At 41.9% G+C, this 23,875-nt stretch overlaps 1 protein-coding gene across 1 annotated transcript in view; it reads right to left on the bottom strand.

Moving 5' to 3' along the window:
* ofcc1 (orofacial cleft 1 candidate 1) overlaps positions 1–23,875 on the bottom strand; it is a 420,469-nt gene that overhangs the window by 249,447 nt on the left and 147,147 nt on the right. The window contains exon 11 of the mRNA XM_072248661.1: positions 8,071–8,334. Within this exon, the coding sequence (XP_072104762.1) occupies positions 8,071–8,334 (264 nt within the window). The remainder of the gene's footprint in view (positions 1–8,070; positions 8,335–23,875) is intronic.

Below are 23,875 nucleotides of genomic sequence, written 5' to 3'. Positions count from 1 at the left end.
CACCCGTTACTATCTCACCAGCATCATTTTCTAGTGGTCCAATATCATCTCTCACCTCCCTTTTATTCTTTGTATAACTGAAAAATCTTTTAGTATCTTGCTTTATATTATCAGCCAGTTCGCCTTCATATTTCATCTTTTCCCTTCTTGTAGCTTTTTTAGTTGCCTTTTGTTAGATTTTAAAAGCTTCCCAATCATCCAACTTCCTACTCAATTTTGCTACCTTATATGCCCTTTTCTTGGCTTTTATCTGGTCCTTAACTTCCCTTATCAGCCACGGTTACCTAAGCCTGCCAGTTGAGAACTACTTCTTCTGTGGGACATATCTATACTGCGCCTTGTGAACTACTCCCAGAAACTTTAGCCACCTTTGTTCTGCCATCAGCCCCGCCAGTATCCCCCTCCAGTCCACCTGGGCAAGCTCCTCTCTCTTGCCTTTGTAATCCCCTTTATTCCATTGCAATGTTGACACATTTGACTTGTGCTTCTCCCTCCCAAATTGCAGTGTGAATTCAATCATAATATGATCACTGCCTCCTACGGGTTCCTTTATGTTAAGCTCCCTAATAAGATTTGGGTTATGACACAATATCCAATGTAAGGCAGACTCTCCCTGAGCAGGCTCAAGCACATGCTGCACTTCACAAGCAGCACCTTCAGTCCTACATTCTTCGCCCCTATGAATTTTGCCTCTGTGGTACAACTTAACTATTTGCTCCATCTGCAGGTGTACCCAATCACTGGCTGGTCCTTCCTTACATTCATATTACATATGACCTCATCTATTGGTAAACCTGCTGGCTCATCCTCAGCTCTATCATACTGGTTCCCATCCCCCTGCCATATTAGCTTAATCCACTTCAAGGCCTTCTGAAAGACCAAAGATACAACATCCATTCCATCCCCTTTGTCTATCCTACTTGTAATCTCCTCAAAGAATTCCCACAGGTTCATCAGGCATGATTTTCCCTTAAGGAAACCATGCTAACTTTGTCCTATCTTGTCCTGTGTCACCAAGTATTCCATAACCTCACCCTTAACAATTGACTCCAATATCTTCACAACCACTGAGGTAGGGCTAACTGGTCTATAATTTCCTTCCTGCTGCCTTCCTCTTTTCTTAAAAGGACTGGACTAAAAATACAGGGGCTCTGTACAAGAAGGTACAGAGCCGACTGAACTTCCTAAGGAGGCCTCTGCTCATTCAACGTCTGCAGTACCATGCTGCAGATGTCCTACAACTCAGTGGTGGCCAACATTCTATTCTACGCTGTAGCCTGCGCTGGGACAGCAGGGTGAAAGCAGCTGATGCCAAAAATATCGATAAGTCTGTCAGGAAAGCCAGTTCAGTTCTGGGGGTGGAAATGGATTCCCTGGTGGTCGTGTCTGAGAGGAGGATGCTGCAGAAGCTATGGAGCATTACACAATCCCTCTCACCATGACGTACTGGACAAACAGAGGAGCACCACTGAATGCAACAAGGGACCACTTCTCCTTGTGGCTATAAGACTCTACAACTCCCCATCCTTAAGTATATAAGTACTGTATATGGTTACATTGCATTTCTGTATCTTGCACTATTACTTTCTAATGCACATTCTGCATTCCTTTTCATATCTCAATGCTTACATTTTGTATTTTAAAATATGTACTTCTGACTGAGCAACCTTGCAACAATAATTTTCTTCAGGATAAATAAAGTTTTATCTTAATCTTAATCTTAAAGAGTGGAGTGATATTTGCAATTTTCCAGTCCACTGGCACCACGCCAGAGTCCAATGATTTTTGAAAGATCATTACTAATGCCTCCAAAATCTCTATTGTTAACTCTTTCAGAACCCTAGGGTGCAGTTCTTCTAGTCCAAGTGATTTATGTCTTTCAGCTTTTAGAGTACCTTTGTCCTGGTAATAGCTCACTTCTCTTCCCTCACACCTCTCAACATCTGGCACACTGCTGGTGTCTTCCACAGTGAAGTCCAATGCGTAATACTCATCTAGTTCATCTGCCATCTCCTTGTCGCCCGTTATTATTTCTCCTGCCTCATTTTTTAGTGGTCCTATATCCACTCTCATGTCCCTTTTATTTTTTACGTACTTGAAAAAGCTATTACTATCCACTTTGATATTGTTTACTAACTTGCTTTCATATTTCATATTTTCCCTCCAAATGTTTTTTTTTAGTTGTTCTCTGTAGGTTTTCAAAAGCTTCCCAATCCCCTATCTTCCTGCTAATTTCTGCTTTGTTGTATGCCCTCTCTTTTGTTTTTACGTTAGCTTTGAATTTTCTTGTCAGCGAAGGTTGTACTATTTGGCCATTTGAGCATTTCTTTGTTTTTGGAATACATCTATCCTTCACTTTCTTATTTTTCACGCCATTGCTGCTCTGCTGTCATCCCTGCCAACATCTCCTTCCAATTTCACCTTGGCCAACTCCCCTCTCCTACCACTGTATTTCCCTTACTCTCATGAAATACTGCTACATCAGACTTTACCTTCTCCCTATCAAATTTCAAATTGAACTCAAATCATATTGTAATCACTGTCTCCTAAGGGTTATTTTAGACAATAGACAGTAGACAATAGGTGCGGCAGTAGGTCATTCAGCCCTTCAAGTCAGCACCGCCATTCACTGTGATCATGGCTGATCATCCACAATCAGTGCCCCGTTCCTGCCTTCTCCCCATATCCCTTGACTCCACTATCTTTATATAACTCTTTCTTGAAAGCATCCAGAGAATAGGCCTCCACTGCCTTCTGAGGCAGAGCATTCCACAGATCCACAACTCTCTGGGTGAAAAAGTCTTTCCTCAACTCCATTCTATATGGTCTACTCCTTATTCTCAAATTGTGGCCTCTGGTTCTGGACTCCCCCAACATCGGGAACATGTTTCCTGCCTCTAGCATGTCTACTCCCTTAATAATCTTATATGTTTCCATCAGATTCCCTCTCATCCTTCTAAATTCAAGTGTATACAACCCCAGTCACCCCAATCTTTCAACATATGACAGTCTCGCCATCCCGGGAATTAACCTCATGAACCTACGCTGCACTCCCTCAATAGCTAGAATGTCCTTCCTCAAATTTGGAGACCAAAACTGTACACAATATTCCAGGTGAGGTCTCACCAGGGCTCTGTACAACTGCAGAAGGACCTCTTTGCTCCTATACTCAATTCCCCTTGTTATGAAGGCCAGCATGACATTAGCTTTCTTCACTGCCTGCTGTACCTACATGCTTACTTTCAGTGACTGATGAACAAGGACACCTAGATCTCGTTGTACTTCCCCTTTTCCTAACTTGACATCATTCAGATAGTAATCTGCCTTCCTGTTCTTGCCACCAAAGTGGATAACCTCACATTTATCCACATTAAACTGCATCTGCCATGCATCTGCCCACTCACCCAACCTGTCCAAGTCACCCTGCATTCTCATAACATCCTCCTCACATTACACACTGCCACCCAGCTTTGTGTCATCTGCAAATTTGTTAATGTTACTTTTAATCTCTTCATCTAAATCATTAATATATATTGTAAATAGCTGCAGTCCCAGCACCTAGCGGTACCCCACTAGTCACTGCCTGCCATTCTGAAAAGGACCCGTTAATCCCTACTCTTTGTTTCCTGTCTGCCAACCAATTTTCTATCCATGTCAGTACCCTAACCCCAATACCATTTGCTCCAATTTTGCCCACTAATCTCCTATGTGGGACCTTATCAAAGGCTTTCTGAAAGTCCAGGTGCACTACATCCACTGGCTCTCCCTTGTCCATTTTCATAGTTACATCCTCAAAAAATTCCAGAAGATTAGTAAAGCATGATTTCCCTTTCATAAATCCATACTGACTCGGACCGATCCCGTTACTGCTATCCAAATGTGCCACTATTTCATCCTTTATAATTGACTTCAGCATCTTCTCCACCACTGACGTCAGGCTAACTGGTCTATAATTCCCTGTTTTCTCTCTCCCTCCTTTCTTAAAAAGTAGGATAACATTAGCTACCCTCCAATCCACAGGAACTGATCCTGAATCTATAGAACATTGGAAAATGATTACCAATGCGTCCACGATTTCTAGAGCCACCTCCTTAAGTACCCTGGGATGCAGACCATCAGGCATTATTATTATTATTATTAATGTACAAGGGTGTATGCTCCACTCCATTTCCAAAAATCAATGACCAGCTCTTTTGTTTTGCTGACATTGAGGGAGAGTTTGTTTTCTTGACACCATGCCACAAAAGATAAATTTAGCTTTATTTGTCATACGTACATCAAAACATGCAGTGAAATGCGTCGTTTTGCGTCAACAACCAACACAGTCTGAGGACATGCAGGAAGCAGCCCACATATGTTGCCATGTCTCTGGCACGAACACAGTATGCCCACAATTTACTAACCATAACCCACATGCCTTTGGAATGTGGGAGGAAACTGATCATATTTTGTGACTGCATGGCTACGTACAACTTCAATGCCGTATTTACACTAGTTGATGACACCACTATTGTCTTGCCAAATCAAGAGTGGTGACAGATCGGCATATAGGAGGGAGATTGAAAGTCTAGTTGAGTGGTGCCTCACTCAGCAACCTCTTACTCAACGTTAACAAGACCAAAGAGCTGATTAGTGACTACAGACAGAAAAATCTGGTGGTCCATGAGCCAGTCCTCACTGGATTGGAGGTGAAGAGGATCAGTAACCTTAAATTCTTTGATGTTATCATATCAGTGGATCTGTCCCAGAACCTGCACGTAGGTGGCATCACAAAGCCACGATAGCACCTCTACTTTCTTTCAAGTTGGCGCACATTCGACATGACATCTAAAACTTTGACAAACTTCTGTAGATGCACAGCAGAGAGTACCCTGACTGGTTCCACCATGGCCCTAAAATGGAAAAACTTACAGCCCAGTCCATCATGGGCAAAGCCCTCGCCACCACCGAGCACACTGAGGAGTGCGGCAACAAAAAGCGAAGCATCTACCATCAAGGATGCCCCAATGTATAGGCCATACTCTTTTCTTGTTGCTGCCGTCAGGAAGGAGGTACAGGAGCCTTAGGGTCCTGCACCACCAGGTTCAGGAACAGTTATTAACCTTCAACCATCAGACTCCTGAACCAGCATGGATAACTTCCCTCACCTCAACTCTGAACCAATTCCACTATCTATGGACTAACTTTCAAGGACTCTACACTCAAGTTCTCAGTACTCTTTATTTATTTATTCATTTGCCCATATTGTCTTCTTTTGGTTGATTGTAAGTCTTTGCATGTAATTTTTCATTGACACTTTGTTCTGCCTTGAATGTCACAAGAAAATGAATCACAAGGTAGTATATGGTGACATATATGTACTTTGGTAATAAATTTACTTTGAACTTTGTACTTTGACTACCCAGAGGAAACCAATGTGGTTACACAGAGAATGTACAAGTCCTTATAGACAACAGTGGGAATTAAACCCTGATCTTCCTATTGCTGACGCTGTAGAGCATTATGCTAGCCATTACTGTACAGTACACTAGGCTCTCAATTCACTCCTGGACTCTATCTCATTGCTGTCTGAGATCTGGCCTACTATGGTGGTGTCAGCACAACCTTAATGCTTTCTATTGCTGGCCAAAATGATGGAAGTGCGACTTAATGTGCATGGACTGCCCTCTCAGAAAAGATATGAGATCTGTGTCCACTTTTTGCCATGTGGTCCCTCTGTATAAATTCACAGAGCCAACCATTATCAGGATAAAACCTACACACTTGCTTTTAGCATGTACACTTCATCACCGATAAACAGAGGGTAATACGTTATGTTAATTTGATTTCTTATTATTAAAATCTTTAATCTTACCAGCATATAAAATTGATAGATTACATTTTTGCTTCAATGTTAATTATCTAGCCAGGGCTAACTTATACGTCCCTTGTGTAAGACTCGCGTATTAAATGTATTTGTATTGATTTGGGAGAGTGTCACTTGCATTTTTTATATGATAATCATCACAGTTGTGGATCTCGATGGCAAAATGGATCAGACTACAGTTCTTTCACCCTAGGACTTAGGTTTCCATTTGCTTCAACCTGATGGATTTAAAGAGCTAAAGTTACAACAAATTAAATTCAGAATCAATACCAGTACAGTACGTATCATCAGAGGGCAGGTCAAGTTTACAGCAAGATAGTGCTTGAGATGGACAAAGGGAGTGGAATGAGAATAATTTACACACCAGTACAACTCATGCAACTGGCAGTACTTTGCTAAGAACTCAGCATTATGGCTTTTGAATTAAATGGGAAACATCTTGGTAATGATCAATACACATAAGATACTGGAAGAATTCAGAAAATCAGGTAGCATCTACTGAGGAGAATAAACAGTTAACGGTTCAGGCTGAGACCCTTGATTCTAGTTACAGGCTCACATACTGTCACACTTATCTCCCCATCACTCCTGCCCAACTGGTCCCTCTATTCCCACTATCCACCCTTACGCTCCCACTGTCACTTCCTCCACTCCCCAGTCACTCTCTTCTCCATCACTTCCTCCACCCCTACTCACTCCCTTCACACCCACTGTCATGCTCTCCACATCCATTGTCACCCCTCCCATCTCACTGTTGCTCCCTCCCATCTCAGTCAGTCCCTTCAACCCCACTGTTACTCCTTCACCCCCCACTGTCACTCTCTCCACTCCCACTGTCACTCAATCCACATCCACTGTCACTCCCTCCACCCTTATTGTTAATCCCTCCATTCCTACTGTCACTCCCAGCCTCACTGTTATTCCTCTCCATTCCCACTTTCTGTATCAATTGATTTCCAATCTGTTAACCACAGGAAGCAGGCATCTCTACACTCCTCCAGTAAAGTCCTTCCAGGTTCTACTCATTCTTGCCTTTTGTTTCTCTAAGTTTGTGCAAATGATCATGAGTCCTCTGGTGGCATTCAACATTAGCACCATTCTAACAAGACTCGCTCACCCCTACCAAAGTTTTTCCTGAGGTGACCTTGCAATCTGAACCACGTCACGCTTATGGCAGCAAATGCTCACACCAACACCCTTGTGTGCCCAGGTTCTTGCAGTGCCCCTCCACCCTGTCACCCACACGCACAGAGTCAGAGGAAAGTCACAATGAGAAAAAGAGTGAAACTTAAACTGGTTAAAAAGAGGACAAAGTTAGTTGGCTTTTAGAGGATTGTCAGGTGTCAGGGAGGAAGAGATCTATAATTTTGGGCAAATCTGTTTTTTAATGCAGAACTCACTGGGGTGTGGTACCAGAACAGAGGGAATTAGAAAGGTAGTTGAGAAAGAATAATTTACTGGGCAACTTGGATGGAGCTGGGGGTGGGGGGGGGGGGGGTGCTGATGGAATTCTAAGGGAAGACATTAAACTCAATGAGATGACTGTCCACTTTCTGTGACTTAAAAATCCATCCAATAATTCTGTGACAACAGGAGGTTCCACAGTGGATTGAAGACATAAAAGAATGCAGATGCAGGAATCTGGAGCAACAAACAATCTGCTGTTGGAACACAGCAAGCCAATCAGCATCTATGGGGGAAGGGAACTGTCGACATTTTGGATCAGGATCTCGATGATTTCGTTCCTGCTACAGATGCTGTTCAACCAACTGAATTCCTCCAGCAGATTGTTTGTTGTTTTGAACCTGGGCTCGATCAGTTCTTCCTCCCTGGTTCAAATCGGACCATAATTCTTCTTGGAATGTCACAAAATTCCCCGAAGAGTACTGCAGGGCTGCCACAAGTGCTGCATGCCCTCATTTCCACTTTCCCGGCAAACTAGATGGCAAGGAAACACACTCCCTTAACTTTATCTTACTGTTTACTTTTATTATATAACCACAGCTTCAGTAGGAACTAAATGTACAGAGCACCACATTACTTGGCAATCAAAGTAAAATGTTAGAAAACCCTTTAAGGAATAGCCAAGGTGTTAATGGTGACTGAAGCTCATTACTTGCTAGACTTGCAAAGGTGACAGTGTTGTGGTTTCACTGTACTAAAGCATGGTAACAAACACAATTACCATTTTCACACCTCTGTACCTGAAAATAGAGGTTGCAGAGCCAGTGATCTATATCTGACGACATAAGATCCTCGATTTTTCTGAATTCATCTATTCTGAGATCCTGGCAGCCTCTTAAAAGGGGACATTTATATTTTCCTTCCAGAATCTCCAACTTGCCGTTACAGATGGGAAATGCACCCCATGCCACTGCCCGGTCAACGCTGCTACTAATTCCATGCAGTAGGAAGAGATCGAAGATGAAGGTCATTCCTGGTTTGGTATTGTTCACAGAGGGTAACACCTAGTGGGAGAGATAAATATTATATCTTTTAGATTCAGGTTTACATTAAACTTCTTTCTGACATACTCTAAATGGGCTGAATGGACTCCTTCCATGCAGTATTCTTCTCTATTCTAAAGAAGTGTACACAGCACTTCAAAGTAGAGCTTGCCTCACTGGGACTAGTTGATTAAAACCATGCAGTGAGGTGAGAGACATTTTTCTGCTACTCCATATCATAAAAGTGCATACAAAGAATACATGGTGAACAGAAACAGCCTTCTCCTTGCCCCAGTGTTACAACTAATGCTGAGTGAGTCAGACATGATAATAAAATTCCATTATCGTATTGTTCAGAAATCCTAAAGCCTCAGCATCTGGTTCAGCAAACTCTATTTCCAGTGTTCCTGTTCGAAGTTTCCAGGGTCCTATTTCCTATGTTCGCTTTAAACACTCCAGGGCCCCTTTTCCTGCAATTCCATTAAACTCATTTGGGCCTCATTTTCTGCATTAAGTTTAAACTTTCTAAAGTCCATTTCCCACACTCCCTTTAAACACGTCTAGATCCAATTTCCTTCACTCTCTTTAAAGTCACCAGGACTCTATTTCCTGTGCTCCCTTTAAACTCACTGGGATCCCATTTCCAGCATACCCTTTAACCCCTCCTGGGCACCATTTCCTGTTCTCCCTCTAAAGCAGGGGTCCCCAATCTTTCTGTAAGCCCTGGGCCCCTACCAAGGGGTCCATGGATCCTAGGTGGGCAACCCCTGCTCTAAACTCTCTGGGGCCCCATTTCCTCTCACTCCCTCTTAGGTCACCAGTGCTCCCTTTCCAGTGCTCTCTTTAAACCTATCAGGTTCATTGAAAAATGTATTGTGCTAATGCGTAATTCTCAAAACAAAATGAGAAAAGTGTGTTGGGCATTAATGGGAATAAGATCCAACAGTGGAGAAAATCTAGCATTCCAAACCCACTGGTTTAACAATGTCTTATTTCTAATTTTCCCATTTTTCTATACTCAAACTCCAACTTCTTAGAAAAGGGATTCTCTCATTTCCTGTTCCATTTTGTCTTTTCTCTCCCAAGCTTTAAAAACACTTCTTTTGCTGTCAAGATTATAGATACTGTTGACATCAACTTCTAGATCAGCTCATATACAAAGAAGGTAATTACACCTCATTAAATTCCCCAAAAACTTATTCACCCAAGCGAAATGGAGAGTGAATATTAAGTTAAGTCCGAGCAGCTGCTCACAATATTATTGATTGGAAATCTGATATTCTGATGTTATCACAACTCAGAGAAGACCTGAAAAGAGTACTTTAATGAAGACGATTGAAATAAAATGATTATTTTCACTGAATACTTATAGCATATTCTTCAATAATCTATTGGAATCAAGATGACAGGCATTATGTAATAGGTCAAATATTGTTCCCCCATGGTCAACTGTTTCATTAGCATCAAGGCTTTTGCTCTTATTAATCTTGGTTCAACGCTCAGGAAATAAACAAGTAATATTCAAAGCAAACATGTACCAGGCATCCACCTCTCATCCCCTGACATTCAATGGAATTACCACCACTGAGTCTCCAAACTATCCTGATTCTGGGAATTAAACGTATGAACACTCTGGGTCTGTACTCACTGGGGTTTAGAAGAATGAGGGGGGATCTCATTGAAACCTATCGAATATTGAAAGGCCTCAATAGAGTGGAGTGGATGTTTCTAACAGTGGGGGAGTATAAGAATAGAGGGAGGTCCCTTTAAGTGCAGAGATGAGGTGGAATTTCCTTATCAGGTGGCGAATCTGTGGAATTCTTTGCCACAAACTTCTGTGGAATTCTTTGCCACAAACTACTGTGGAGGCTAAGTCACTCGGTATATTTAAAGTGGAGGTTGATAGATTATTGATTAGTAAGGGCATCAAAGGTTACGGGGAGAAGGCAGGAGAATGGGTATTAGAAGAGTAATAAATCAGCCATGATGAAATGGCGGAGCAAGCTCAATGAGCCAAATGGCATAAATTCTGTTCCTATATTTTGTGGTCTTTTGGTCTTTTCCTGTAGGTTACCATCGATCAGGAATAGAACTATGGTAGTCAGATGCATAACGTGGCTATGAGACCAAGAATCCTATGGCTTTCACACCAGTCCCTACACCCAATAGTCCCCCTCCCTTCCAATTCCCCATCAGGTTCCATAAATAAAAGAAACTCTAGTCAGAATCCGGCAGGGATAGGAAGGAGGTCTTCCAGATGGGAAGGTCTCTCACTAAACTGGAGAAGAGGGCCCTCGTCCTCATGAATGGAGAGACCCACTGAGAGACCGAGTTTCTCAGCACTTTTCCATGAAGTAAACTTCAGTAGTTTTGCAGCATCATCTGATCAATTTGGGAGATCTGTGAACATTACAGGTGAGTTTGGGAGCTATTTTAAATAGCCTCCGCAAAAAAACAAAATCAAGTCATTTTAACTTTCCTAATATTGATTGGCATCACCTTAGTGCAAGGGGTTTGGATGGGGTGGAGTTTGTTAGGTGTGTTCAGGAAGGTTTCTTTACACAATATGTAGATAAGCCAACTAGAGGAGAGGCTGTACTTGATCTGGTATTGGGAAATGAACCTGGGCAGGTGTCAGATGTCTCCATGGGAGAGCAATTTGGAGATAGTGACCATCATTCTACTGTATCTCCTTCACCATAGCGCTGGAGAGGGAGAGGAGCAGACAATTTGGGAAAACATTTAATTGGGGTAGGGGGCAACATGATGCTATTAGTCAGGAACTTGGGAGCAGATGTTGTCAGGGAAATGCACGGCAGAACTGTGGCAAATGTTCAGGGAACATTTGTATGGGGTTCTACATAGATATGTTCCATTGAGGCAGGGAAAGGACGGTAGGGTTAAAGAACCATTGTGTACAAAGTATATAGAAAATATAGTTAAGAAGAAAAGCTTATGAAAGGTTCAAGAAACTGGGTATTGTTAGAGCTCTAGAAAGTTACAAGGTTGCTAGGAAGGAGCTTAAGAATGGAATTAGGGGAGCCAGAAGAGGCCATGAGAAAGCCTTGGTGAGCAGGATTAAGGAAAACCCAAGGCATTCTACAAGTATGTGAAGAGCAAGAGGATGAGCCATGTGAGAATAGGACCAATCAGAAGCAATAGTAGAAACGTGTGCATGGAGTTGGAGGAGGTAGCAGAGGTACTTAAATGAATACTTTGCTTCAGTATTCACCAGGGAAAAAGACCTTGGCAATTGTGGGGATGACTTTCAGCAGACTGAAACACTTGAGCATATAGACATTAAGAAAGAGGATGTGCTGGAGCTTTTGAAAAGCAGTAAGTTAGATAAGTCACCAGGACCAGATGAGACATACCCCAGACTACTGTGGGAAGCGAGGGAGGAGATTGCTGAGCCTCTTGCGATGATCTTTATCATCAATAGGGATGGGAGAAGTACCGGAGGATTGGAGGGTTACAAATGTTGTTCCCTTGTTCAAGAATGGGAGTAGAGATAGAGACCAGTGAGTCTGACTTCAGTACTGGGCAAATTGTTGGAGAAGATCTTGAGAGGCAGGATTTATGAGCATTTGGAGAGACATAATCTGATTAGGGATAGTCAGCATGGCTTTGTCAAGGGCATGTAGTGCCTTACGAGCCTGATTGAAATCTTTGAGCAGGTAACAAAACACATTGATGGAGGTAGAGCAGCAGATGTAGTGTATATGGGTTTCAGTAAGGCATTTGATAAGGCTCCCCATGTAAGGCTCCTTCAGAAAGTAAGGAGGCATGGGATCCAAAGAGGCCTTGCTTTGTGGATTCAGGCTAGGCTTGCCTGCAGAAGGCAAAGGGTGATTGTATTCTGCATGGAGGTTAGTGACCAGTGGTGTTCCGTAGGGATCTGTTCTGGGACTCCTCCTCTTTGTGATTTTTATAAATGACCTGGATGAAGAAGTAGAAGGGTAGGTTAGTAAGTTTGCTGATGACACAAAGGTTGAGGGTGCTGTGGACAGTCTGGAGGGTTATGAGAGGTTATAGCGGAGCGTCGATAGGATGCAGAACTGGGCTGAGAAGTGGCTGCTGGACTTCAACCCAGATAAGTGTGAAGTGGTTCATCTCAGTAGGTCAAATTTGAAGACAGAATATAATATTAATGGCAAGACTCTTGTCAGTGTGGAGGATCTGAGAGATCTTAGGGTCCATATCTATAGGATATTCAAAGCTGCTATGCAGGTTGACAGTGTTGTTAAGAAGGTGTATGGTGTGTTGGCATTCATCAGCCATGGGACTGAGTTCAAGAGCTGTGAGGTAATGTTACAGCTATATAAGACCTTGGTCAGACCCCACTCTGGTCACCTCACTACAGGAAGGATGTGGATACTATAGAGAGAGTGCAGAGGAGATTTACAAGGACGCTGCCTAGATTGGAGGGCGTGCCTTATAAGAATAGGTTGAATAAACTTGGCCTTTTCTCCTTGGAGCAACAGAGGGTGTATAAGATGATGAGGGGCATTGATCGTGTGGATAGCCAGATACTTTTTACCAGAGCTGAAATGGCTAACACAAAGGGGCATAGTTTTAAGGTGCTTGGAAATAGGTACCGAGGGGATGTCAGGGGTAAGTTTTTCCACACAGAGAGTGGTGGGTGCATGGAATGCACTGCTGGCAGAGGTGGTGGAAGGTGATACAACAGGTTCTTTTAAGAGCCTCTTAGATAGGTACATGGAACTTAGAAAAATAGAGGGCTATGCAGCAGGGAAATTCAAGGCAGTTTCTAGAGTAGGTTACATGGCTGGCACAACATCGTGGACCGAAGGGCCTGTAATGTGCTGTAGATTTCTATGTTCTATGTATGTTATTTGTTCTTTTATGACTGCTGTTTTGTGGGGCTTGAAGCCCCAGCTTAAACTCGGACAGCTTCAAATTTCTTCTTTTGAACAAAGTCAAAGTCCAAATTGAGCTGCTTTTCACTAGTGTATACAAGCATGGACAAGACACACACACAGCCACACTAAGACACTGAATGCACATAGACCGATAGAATTGGATATGCACACACAGTGAAAGGCACACTGCCATACATAAGAATTGGCAGACATGCATGTAAACACAGATATAGAACACATAAACACCGGTCACTGCTCTCCATAAATGATGCCACGAGATGTGCGTCTGATGCAATGAAAATGTCAGATAAGCTGGCATGGATCTTGATGGAAAATGGCCCTTACGCTTTTGCTAATGGCGTAATATTTCACCTGGAAGTGATCAGCAATGAGGTATACTTCAGGCTAGATCAATTTTAGATCATGTTGCTTTGAAGAAACAAGTAGTATGCAATACACTTTCTGGGCTGTAGTGTGTTGCGGTGCCTGTTAATAGAAATGGTGGTTATACTATTATAATCACTGATCTACTGAAACAAATTCGGAACTCACTGCAGCCATTGCAAAACCTAAGTACACCTAATTAAAAGCTAATAATTGTGTTAATAACGGTGAAGCTACTGGATTGTTACATCCGCTTCACAACTGTAACTTAGTAAAGAGAAACAACATTCTTCATCTGGAGACACGGGAGACTGCGTAGCTAAAATCTAGAACAAGAAATAAACTACTGGAGGAACTCAGCAAGTCAAGCGGCGTCTGTGGAGGGAAACTCACCGTAAACTTTTCAAATTGAGACCTTTCATCTGGATTCAAGGTTCAAAATAAATTTTATTATCAAAGTACCTATAGTATATGTCACTATATACAACCCTGAGATTCATCTTCTTATGGGCATACTCAGTAAATCTACAGAATAGTAACCATACCAGAATCAATGAAAGATCAACCAGAGCACAGAAGACTACAAACTATGCAAATATAAATAAATAACAATAAATAATGAGAACATGAGATAATGAGATAAAGAGTCCTTAAAGTGAGATCATTGGTTGTAGGAACATTTTAATGATGGAGCAAGTGAAGTTGAGTGTAGTTATCCTCTTTTATTGAAGAGCCTGATAGTTGAGGGGTTTTAACTGTTCTTGAACCTGGTGGTGCAAGTCCTAAGGCTCTTATACCTTCCACCTGATGGCAGCAATGAGAAAGATTAGATTAGATTAGATTAGATTAGATTATGAGGACACGCAGTCCTCTTTTATTGTCATTTAGTAATGCATGCATTAAGAAATGATACAATATTCCTCCGGTGTGATATCACAGAAACACAGGACAGACCAAGACTGAAAAACTGACAAAAACCACATAATTATAACATATAGTTACAACAGTGCAAGCAATACCATAACTTGATGAAGAACAGGCCATGAGCATGGTAAAAAAGTTCAAAGTCTCTCGAAAGTCCCACATCTCACGCAGATGGGAGAAGGAAGAAAACTCTCCCTGCCATATCCAACCACAGTCCAACTCTGAGTCATCCGAAAACTTCGAGCTCCGATCAGTCCTCCAACACCAAGCACCCAGCACCATCTCTGCCGAGCGCTTCGACCCCAGCCCCGGCTGCCAGAGCATGACCTGGTCAGAGGATGTCTGATCATGGATGCTGTTTTCCAACGACACAGTTTCATATAGATGTGCTGAATGGTAGGGAGGGATTTACCCCAATGGACTGGGCCAAATCCACTACTTTCTGCAGGATTTTTCCTTTCAAAGACATCAGTGTTTCCTTACCAGGCTGTGATGCAGCCAGACAATACACTCTCCACTACTCATCTACAGAAATTTGTTTAAGTTTTAGATGTCATGCCAAATCTCTGCAAACTCCTGAGGAAGTAGAGGCAATTGCAGTTGTGTGTTGGGTCCAGATCAGGTCCTTTGAAATAGTAATACACAGGAATTTAAAGTTGCTAACCCTCTCCACCTCTGATCCTCTGATGAGGGCAGGTCTCCCTCTCCTTAGTCTTATGGACATTGAGTGAGAGGTTGTTGTTATGATAGCACTGAACTCCCCCATATGTTGATTCATCACCACCTATGATTCTGCCCATGACAGTGGTGTCATCTGCAAATCTGAATAAGGCATTGGAGCTATGCTTAGCCACACAGTCATTTGTGTAAAGAGAGTAGAACAGGGGGCTAAGCACACGGCCCTGTGGTGCATTTGTGCTAGAGGAGATTGTGGAAGAGGTGTAATTGCCAATCAAAATTGACTAGGGTCTACAAGTGAGGAAATCCAGGATCCAATTGCACAAGGAGGTACTGAGTCCAAAATCTTGGAGCAGATGATGGTATTGGATGCTGAGCTGTAGTCGATAAAGAGCATCCTGATGAATGTGTGTTCAGATGTTCCAGGATTGATTGAAGAGCCAATGAAACGATAACGGCAGTTGGCAAATTGGTGCGGATCCAAGTCGCCTCTCTCAGGCAGCAGCTGATATGTTTCATCACCAACTTCTCAAACACTTCATCTCTGTGCATGTAAATGCAACTGGGTGATAGTCATTGAGGCAGGTCACGACTATGTAGTGTGACTTACAGCATTAGCTTCCTCCATTGACCTCTTTCCTTAAATCACACCAGTAGTATTCACTGAAAAAATGGAGGGACAACCACCTCCAAGTCCTCGTACATATTATTGGTTAACAGGATACAGACATATAAACAAGATACTGGAGAAACTCAGCTATCAGGCAGCATCTGTAAAGGGAAACAGACAATCGACATTTCTAGTCAAGACCACTCATCTGGGTTTAAAAAGTAGAGGGGAGATAACCAGTATAAAGAAGTGAGGAGAAAGACGTGGCCTGCCCTGTGTGTGATCCTAGACTCCAGCAATGTGGCTCAGTCTCAAATGTCCTCTGAATTGGAAGCCATCCAATTTGAAGACAATAGGAGGAGCAGTAAAGAATGCCATTGACATAATCTTGGAATGAATCAAATTTTGTGTGAGAGTTGTACTTCCAGTGGAGCTTAAGAGGAACCTGGAATAGGGATGAAGGAGAAAGAAATAGACGGACGTGCTCATGTCATGGGTTGTAATAACTAGAGTGAGCAAGACCTTATGTGAATCATTACCATCAGTACTCACTGGGAAAGCTGGTCAATGTTATTTTTAAAATCACACTGTGTAATGTCTAAGTTTGTATATTACAATGTTCAATTGTTTAATTTAAGCTTGTTAATTTATACCACACTTTAGAATCACAAATAGATACCAATGCAATCTAAAAAAATTCCACACTCATTCTAATTTATTTCATATATAAATCTGGAATCCGGACAAATGCAGAGGATTAGATTGTATTTAGATACTTCACGTGATTCACCCTAGGGGGTCCACCATGATTTAAACAGCAACTTTTCAAACTTGACATTTAATCCTTGTCTATAAATCACTCAAGACCTATTATTCATTATTATAAGGGCACGGTATTTTTTATTATGAATAAAATGAAATACAAATGCAGTGAAATATGTAATGTCATTTCTGCAGATTTCTTAACACTACCTCACAAGTTTTCCCAATCATACACAGCACAAAAGTACCATAAACAAGAATGTAAGTATTGGATCAAAGAATACATAAGACAGTTTTGCTTATAAATAGGTATTTTAGGAAAAGGAAATGTATTAGTAAAGTAATGCTTTTTATATTTGAATTATAATTCAGCAGTTGCTTGATGCCTGTAGACAATGATGGAGGAATGCTGTTCAGTTTCTTGTCTGTATTTGTTATGCCAATGCATTTTAACTGAATGAACTTTTGGAAAAAACTATAGCATCAGAGCCTGAATAATGTTCCGATATATAGGAGCTGAATTAGGCCATTCAGCCCATCGAGTCAGCTCCACCATTCAATCATGGCTGATGTTTTTATTCAATCTCTTGTCTTTTGCTCATCTCTCTTAACCTCCTCACAGTCAAAAAATTATCAATCTCTGCCTTGATTACACCCAATGGCTTGCTCTTCACATCCCTCTGTGGCTGAAGAAATTCCTCCATGTCTCAGTTCTATTTATTCTGAGGCTGTGCTTTCAGATCCGAGATTCTCCTATTAATGGAAATACCAATTTTTTCCAGGCCTTTCAGTATTTGGTAGGTTTCAATGTGCCTCCCCTCATCCTTCTGAAGTCCACCGACTAATAGCTACAAACCATCAGATGCTCCTCATGCATTAAGCCTTTCATTCCTAGGGTCATTCTAGTAAACCTCCAAATCCTCTCCAGGACCAGCACATCTTTTCTTAGATATGGGACAGATAACTGCTCATAGTTTCTTTTGGAATTAAGATAAGGAATGCCTTGTGCAACGCGTGCGATGCCTTCATGTGGCTTATTTAAGAATTTATATGACATAATTCTCACAAAGTAAGATGCACTCAAAGACATAATTCTCACAAAGTAAGCAGCTATCAAGTTAAGAAACAATTGGCAAATAAATGGCAAAATCTCTGGGACAAAAATGCCAGATGCTTATCATCTCCAATAATAAACATCAAAAATAATAATAATAAACTGTCCTGCAAAACAAGAGCCCTCTATTTACTGTCAATCGCCTTCAATATTCTGGGGGTCGCCACTGACCAGAAACTCAACTAGACTAGCCACATAAATCCTGTGGTTACAAGAGGAGGTCAGAGGCAGGGTGTCCTCTGGCGTGTGATTCACTTTTTGACACAGCAAAGGCTTCCCACCATTTACAAGGTCCGCGTAAGTCATAAGTGTGGCAGAATGCTCTGCATTTGTTTGAAGACAGTAGTTCCATCAATACTCAAGAAGCTGGGTATTATGCAGCACAAGGCACCCTTAGATACTTACATGGATTTTGTGTGTTGACTCATCTACCCATTGTTAATGTTTTGATTCACAAAAGCCCCTGACCACTCTGGTTATTCAATCATTCCCTTCCACACGAGTGCACTGCGGCCACAATATATACCACGTACAAAATGCTGATTTGGAAATATATTGCTGTCTCTTTATGATTGTTGGCATAAATCCTGCTACTTCTCCCCAACAGTACTATGTGCACATCTTCACCAGAGAACTGCAGCAATTCAAGGAGATGGTCACCACCACCTTCTCAAGATCATCTATGCATGGCTAACAAAAGATTATCTTGTCAGTGATGCACCTATCCTGAAATATATCACAGCAAGATTGGAGGCCCATTCCTAGTTCTCCTTGGTGCTGAGTTGCCTTTTGAATCACTGCAATACTTGTGGTGATGATGCTCTTTCATTCTGCTAGATAGCAAACTTCAGCATTTTGACCTGGCTGTGATGAAGAAAAGACATGGTACATCCAAGTCACAGTGACATTTAAGGGGCACTACCACGCTCCCAGGGGAGTGCTAATGGTATCATTTAGGGCAAGAGCTAATGGTATCATTTAGGGCAAGGGCAGGTCAATGGAAGAGATATTACACAGCCAATCGACACTTCATTACAGTTTGCACGAAGGGTCTCAACTCAAAACATCAATTTTCTGTTTCCCTCCTCAGATGTAGTCTGATTTGACAAGTTTGTCAGAGCTGTTGGGGAGGGTTTAATCTAACTTGGCAGGGGGAATGGGTACTCCAATGATAAGGCTGAGGATGGGGCAGTTGGTACACAAGTAGATACAGTGTGCAGTGAGACTGTGAGGAAGGACAGGCAAATGATAAGGAAAAATTGCAGTCAGTGGGATGAGATGAAGTGTAACATGGGGGTAAAATCGAAAAGGGTGGTGAACACAGGACTCAAGGTGTCTCTTGCAGCACAATTAGAGATTGGCATGTACGACATTGTGGGCATCACTGAGCACTGGATGAAAGAAGATCATTATTGGGAGCTTAACATGTAATGATGCACCTTGTATCGAAAGGACAGGCAGGTAGGCAGAGGGGTGAGTTGACACTGTTGGTAAAAGTGAAATCACATCCTTAGAAAGAGGTGACAAAGGATCAGATAATCCAGAATCCTTTTAGGTAGAATTAAGAAATTGCAAGGATAAAAAATTGTAAGGGTTAAGAAACTGATGGGTGTTGAATACAGGCCTCGTAATAATAGCCAGGATGTGAGATACAAACAGAATGGGAGATAGAAAAGGGATGTAAAAATGGCAATGTTACGATATTCATGGGGGATTTCAATATGCAGTTAAATTGGGAAAATTAGGTTGGTGCTAGATCACAAGAGCAGGAATTTGTAGAATGCCTATGAGATGGCTTTTTAGAGCAGCTGGTGGTTGAGCCCAATAGGGGATCAGCTATTCTGGATTGGGTGATGTGTAATGAACCAGGTTTGATTAGGGAGCTTAAGGTAAGGGAACTCTTAGGTAGCAGTGATCATAATAATGATAGAATTCACCACACAACTTGAGAGGGAGAAGATAAAGTCAGATATATCAGTATTATAGTGGCGTAAAGGGAATTACAGAGGCATGAGAGAAGAGCTGGCCAAAGTTGATTGAAAGCAGACACTAGTAGGGATAACGGCAGAACAACAATGGCTGGAGTTTCTGGGGCCAATTTGGAATGTGCGGGATAGAAATATCCCAAAGATGAATAAGTATTCTAAAGGGGGGAGGGGGGATGAGGCAACCATGGCCAACAGCAGAAGTCAAACACAGTGTAAAAACAAAGGAGAGAGCATACAATACAGCAACAATTTGTGGGAAGTTAGAGGATTGGGAAGCTTTTAAAGACCAACAGAAGGCATCTAAAAAAGCCATAAAGAGAGAAAAGATCAAATACGTGGGCAAGCTAGCCGATAATGTAAAAGTATTATTTAAATATAGTATTATATAAAGATACCAAAATATTTTTTTAAATATAAGAAGAGTAAAAGAAAGTTGAGAGTGGATCAGACCACTGGAAAATGACACTGGAGAGGTAGCAATGGGGGATAAAGAAATGGCAAAGGAACTCAATAAGTATTTTGCACCAATCTTCACTAATGGAAGTCACTAGCAGTATACCAGAAACTTGAGCGTATCAGGTGACAGAAGTGATTACTAGGGAGAAGGTGCTTGGGAAGATGAAAGGTCTGAAGGTAGATGAATCACCTGGACTAGATGGACTACACCCTGGAGTTCTGAAAGATGTAGATGAAGAGACTGTGGAGGCATTAGTAATGATCCTTCAAGAATTACTAGGTTCTGGAATGATTCCAGAGGACTGGAAATTTGCAAATTTGTCACTCCACTTTTAAGAAGGCTGGGGGGAGGCAGAAGAAAAAAAATTATAATCTAAACCTGACATCAGTGGTTGGGAAGATGTTGGAGTTCATTACTAACGATGAGGTTAGGGGGTGCTTGGATGCACATGATAAAATAGGCCAAAGTCAGCATGCTTTCCTTAAGGGGAAATCTTGCTTGAGAACTTGGTTGCAATTCTTTGAGGAAATTACAGCCAAGATGGACAATGGAGAGTCAGTGCATGTTGTTGAGTTGTATTTTCACAATGCCTTTGACAAGGTGCGACATATGAGGCTGCTTAACAAGGTAAAAGTTCATAGCATTACAGGAAAGATACTAGCATGGATAGAAGATCGGCCAACTGGCAGGAGGCGAAGAGTGGGAATAAATGGAGCCTTTTCTGATTGGCTGAGAGCGACTAGTGGTGTTCCACATAGGTCTGTGTTGGGACCGCTTCTTTTCACATTATATGTGAATGATTTGGAGGACAAAATTGAAGACTTTGTGGCCAAGTTTGCAGATGATACAAAGATAGGTAGTGTTGAGGAAGCAGAGAGTCTGCAACAAAATTTAGCCAGAGTGGGAGAATGGGCAAAGAAGTGGCAAATGGAATGTAGTGTAGGGAAGTGTATGATCATGCACTTCGGTAGAAAGAATAAAGACATGTACTTATTTTCTTTGCTTTCTAGCTGTCTGTAAGGAGAGGAATCTCAAGGTTGTATAAAGTATACATACTTTGATAATAAATGTACTTTGAACTTTGAGTGGATGAAGGGAGGATGCTTCCTGCAGTGGGTGACTCCGGGACCAGAGAGCACAGCCTTAGGCTAGAGGGATATCCATTTATAACAGAGATGAGGAGGAATTTCTTCAGCCAGAGGGTAGTGAATCTGTTGAATTCTTTGCCAAAGGTGGCTGTGTAGGCCAAGTATCAAGGTATATTTAAAACAGAGGTTGATAGATTCTTGATTAGTCAGGGCATCAAAGGTTAAAGAGAGAAGGTAGGAGAAGGCAGTTAAGAGGGATAATAAATTAGTCATGATGGAATGGTGCAGTAGACTCAATGGGCAAAATGGCCTAATCCTGCTCCAATGTTTTATAGTCTTGTGATCAATTAAGTTTCTGTAGCATCATCTGTTGTTCTGTATTTTCAATATACTGCTTTCAATGCATGTCTATATGAGTCAGGAAATCTACTTTATTGGATTTACGTCAAGATATTGACAGGAATCAACCCCGATGTGTCTAAGACCTAATAAAGTTACAAAGTTATGTGAAGTCAAGTTATGACAGTGGCTCAATACGTTGCAGTAGATGTCCTTACTTAAACATGTTTGGACACATTTAGGTTTCAAAAACATGTTGCCTGGCAAGTTTTCTTTTGCGTGAGTAAGCTGATAATGACGCAATCTGATTCCTTGCTGAAGCTTGATAATAGGATTAAGAAATAGATGGAGGATCAAGAGAGTGAATTAGAATCAATGAATTCAGTGTCAAGAGAGATGGAGAGAGAAATAAAGGGAGGGGAGAAAAAGATTAGTGTCATGGAGTTATCGGGTCATATAAAAAGGAAACAGGCTCTTAGCTCAACAGCTCCATGCAGATTAAGATGTCCATTTGCCCAAGAATGGTCCTTATCCCACTAAGCTTTTCCTATCCATGTACTACCTATGTCTGAGAGTCTTTTAACTATTTTCAGGGTACTTCCCTCAACCACTTCCTTTGCTAACTCATTCTATATATCAATCAATCTGGGGTAAAGAAGTTGCCCCTCAGGTTCGTATTAAATCTCTCCCCTTTCATCTTAAATCTATGCCCTCTGATTATGTGAACCCCTGCAGAGTAAGGTCTAGAGTTAACTCAGACTCAAAATGAACAAGATGACACAAACAAAATCCAAAAAACAAGATCACAAACAGTAGAACTAGAAATGGAACTCCTACAATTAAGCACTGACTGCTTGGCATGAGGCCTTTAAGTAAAGGCATCCCATGAAGGAATGTGGCAGGCAATATTTGGCAGTCTGAGTCTTAAAGGGACAGAGGCAGCTAACCACACTCCAGGAAACTAGTGTGTCGAAATTTGGATGCCTGCCACTGTTCAGTCAGGACCATGACAACTTAATTCTCCAACCCTAGAAAAAAAGAATCTGCACATTGATCATATCTATGTCCCTCTACAAGATCACCTCTCACTACGTTGCAGTCCAATGAATAACAAGAATAAATAGAAATAGAAATAGAGAAAGGATAGAGAAGATTGTTTCCAATTTCTGTTTTGACATTTTAAAAATCTCTCCAAAACCAATTTACAGTTTTGTGGAATGAAACAGAACACTTTATCAACATAAACATGAGAAATTCCGCAGAGGCTGGAAATCCAAAGTAACACACACAAAATGCTAGAGGAACTTAGGAGTTCCGGTGACATCTATGGAAATGAATAAGCAGTTGGTGTTTCAGGCCGAGACCCTTCTTTGGGATGGGAAAGGAAGAGGAAGATGACAGAATAAAAAGGTGGTGGGAAGGGAAGAGGATGCTGAGAAGGTGATAGGTGAAGCCAGGTAGGTAGGAAAGGTAAAGTGCTAGAGAGGAGGGATCAGATAAGGGAGTGGACCATAGGATAAACGGCAGGAGAACACAGCCCAGGAGGAGGTGATAAGCGGGTGAGAAGAGGTAAGAGGCCAAAGTGGGGAATAGAAGAAGAGGGGAGGGGGAGTGAGAATATATTTTTTAACCAGAAGGAGAAATCGATATTCATGCCATCAGGTTGGAGACTACCCAGACAGAATATAAGGTATCGCTCCTCCACCCTGCGGATGGCCTCATCGTCACACAATAGGAGGCCACGGACAAACATATTAGAACAGGAATGGAAACTTGAATTAAAATGTTTGGCCACCGGGAAGTTCCGCTTTTGACAGATGGAGTGGAGGCGCTTGACGAAGCAGTCCCCAATTTACAAAGGTTCTCATCAACATTGAGGAGCCTGCATCGAGAACACCAAACATAATAGATGGCCAGCAGATTTGCAGGTGAAGTGTTGCCTCAACTGGAAGGAATACTTGGGGCACTGAATGGAGGTGAGGGAGGAGGTGATGGGCAGGTGTGGCACTTTGGCTGCTTGCAGGGATAAGTAGCAGGAGGGAGGTTAGTGGGGAAGAACGAATGGACAAGGGAATCACGGAGGAGTAATCCTCGCAGAAAACAGAGTGAGGTTAGGAGGAAAAGATCTATTTAATAGTAGGATTCTTTTCAAGATGGTGCAAGTCATGGAGGAAGATGTCTTGAATGCAAAGGATCATGGGGTGGTATACATATTCAGGTGCCTTGCCATTCAACGTGGGCGATCATGTCTCTCCATCCATCACGGTCCCTGACCCTCCGAATTGTAGTTGTTGCCTCCTCTGTTTCTAACCATGATGTTATTCTATCTGTCATT

Source organism: Mobula birostris, chromosome 1 (genome assembly GCF_030028105.1).
Source record: "Mobula birostris isolate sMobBir1 chromosome 1, sMobBir1.hap1, whole genome shotgun sequence".
NCBI lineage: Eukaryota > Metazoa > Chordata > Chondrichthyes > Myliobatiformes > Myliobatidae > Mobula > Mobula birostris.
Note: the sequence above shows the minus strand (reverse complement) of the source record. Positions and strands in the feature narration are given on the sequence as shown.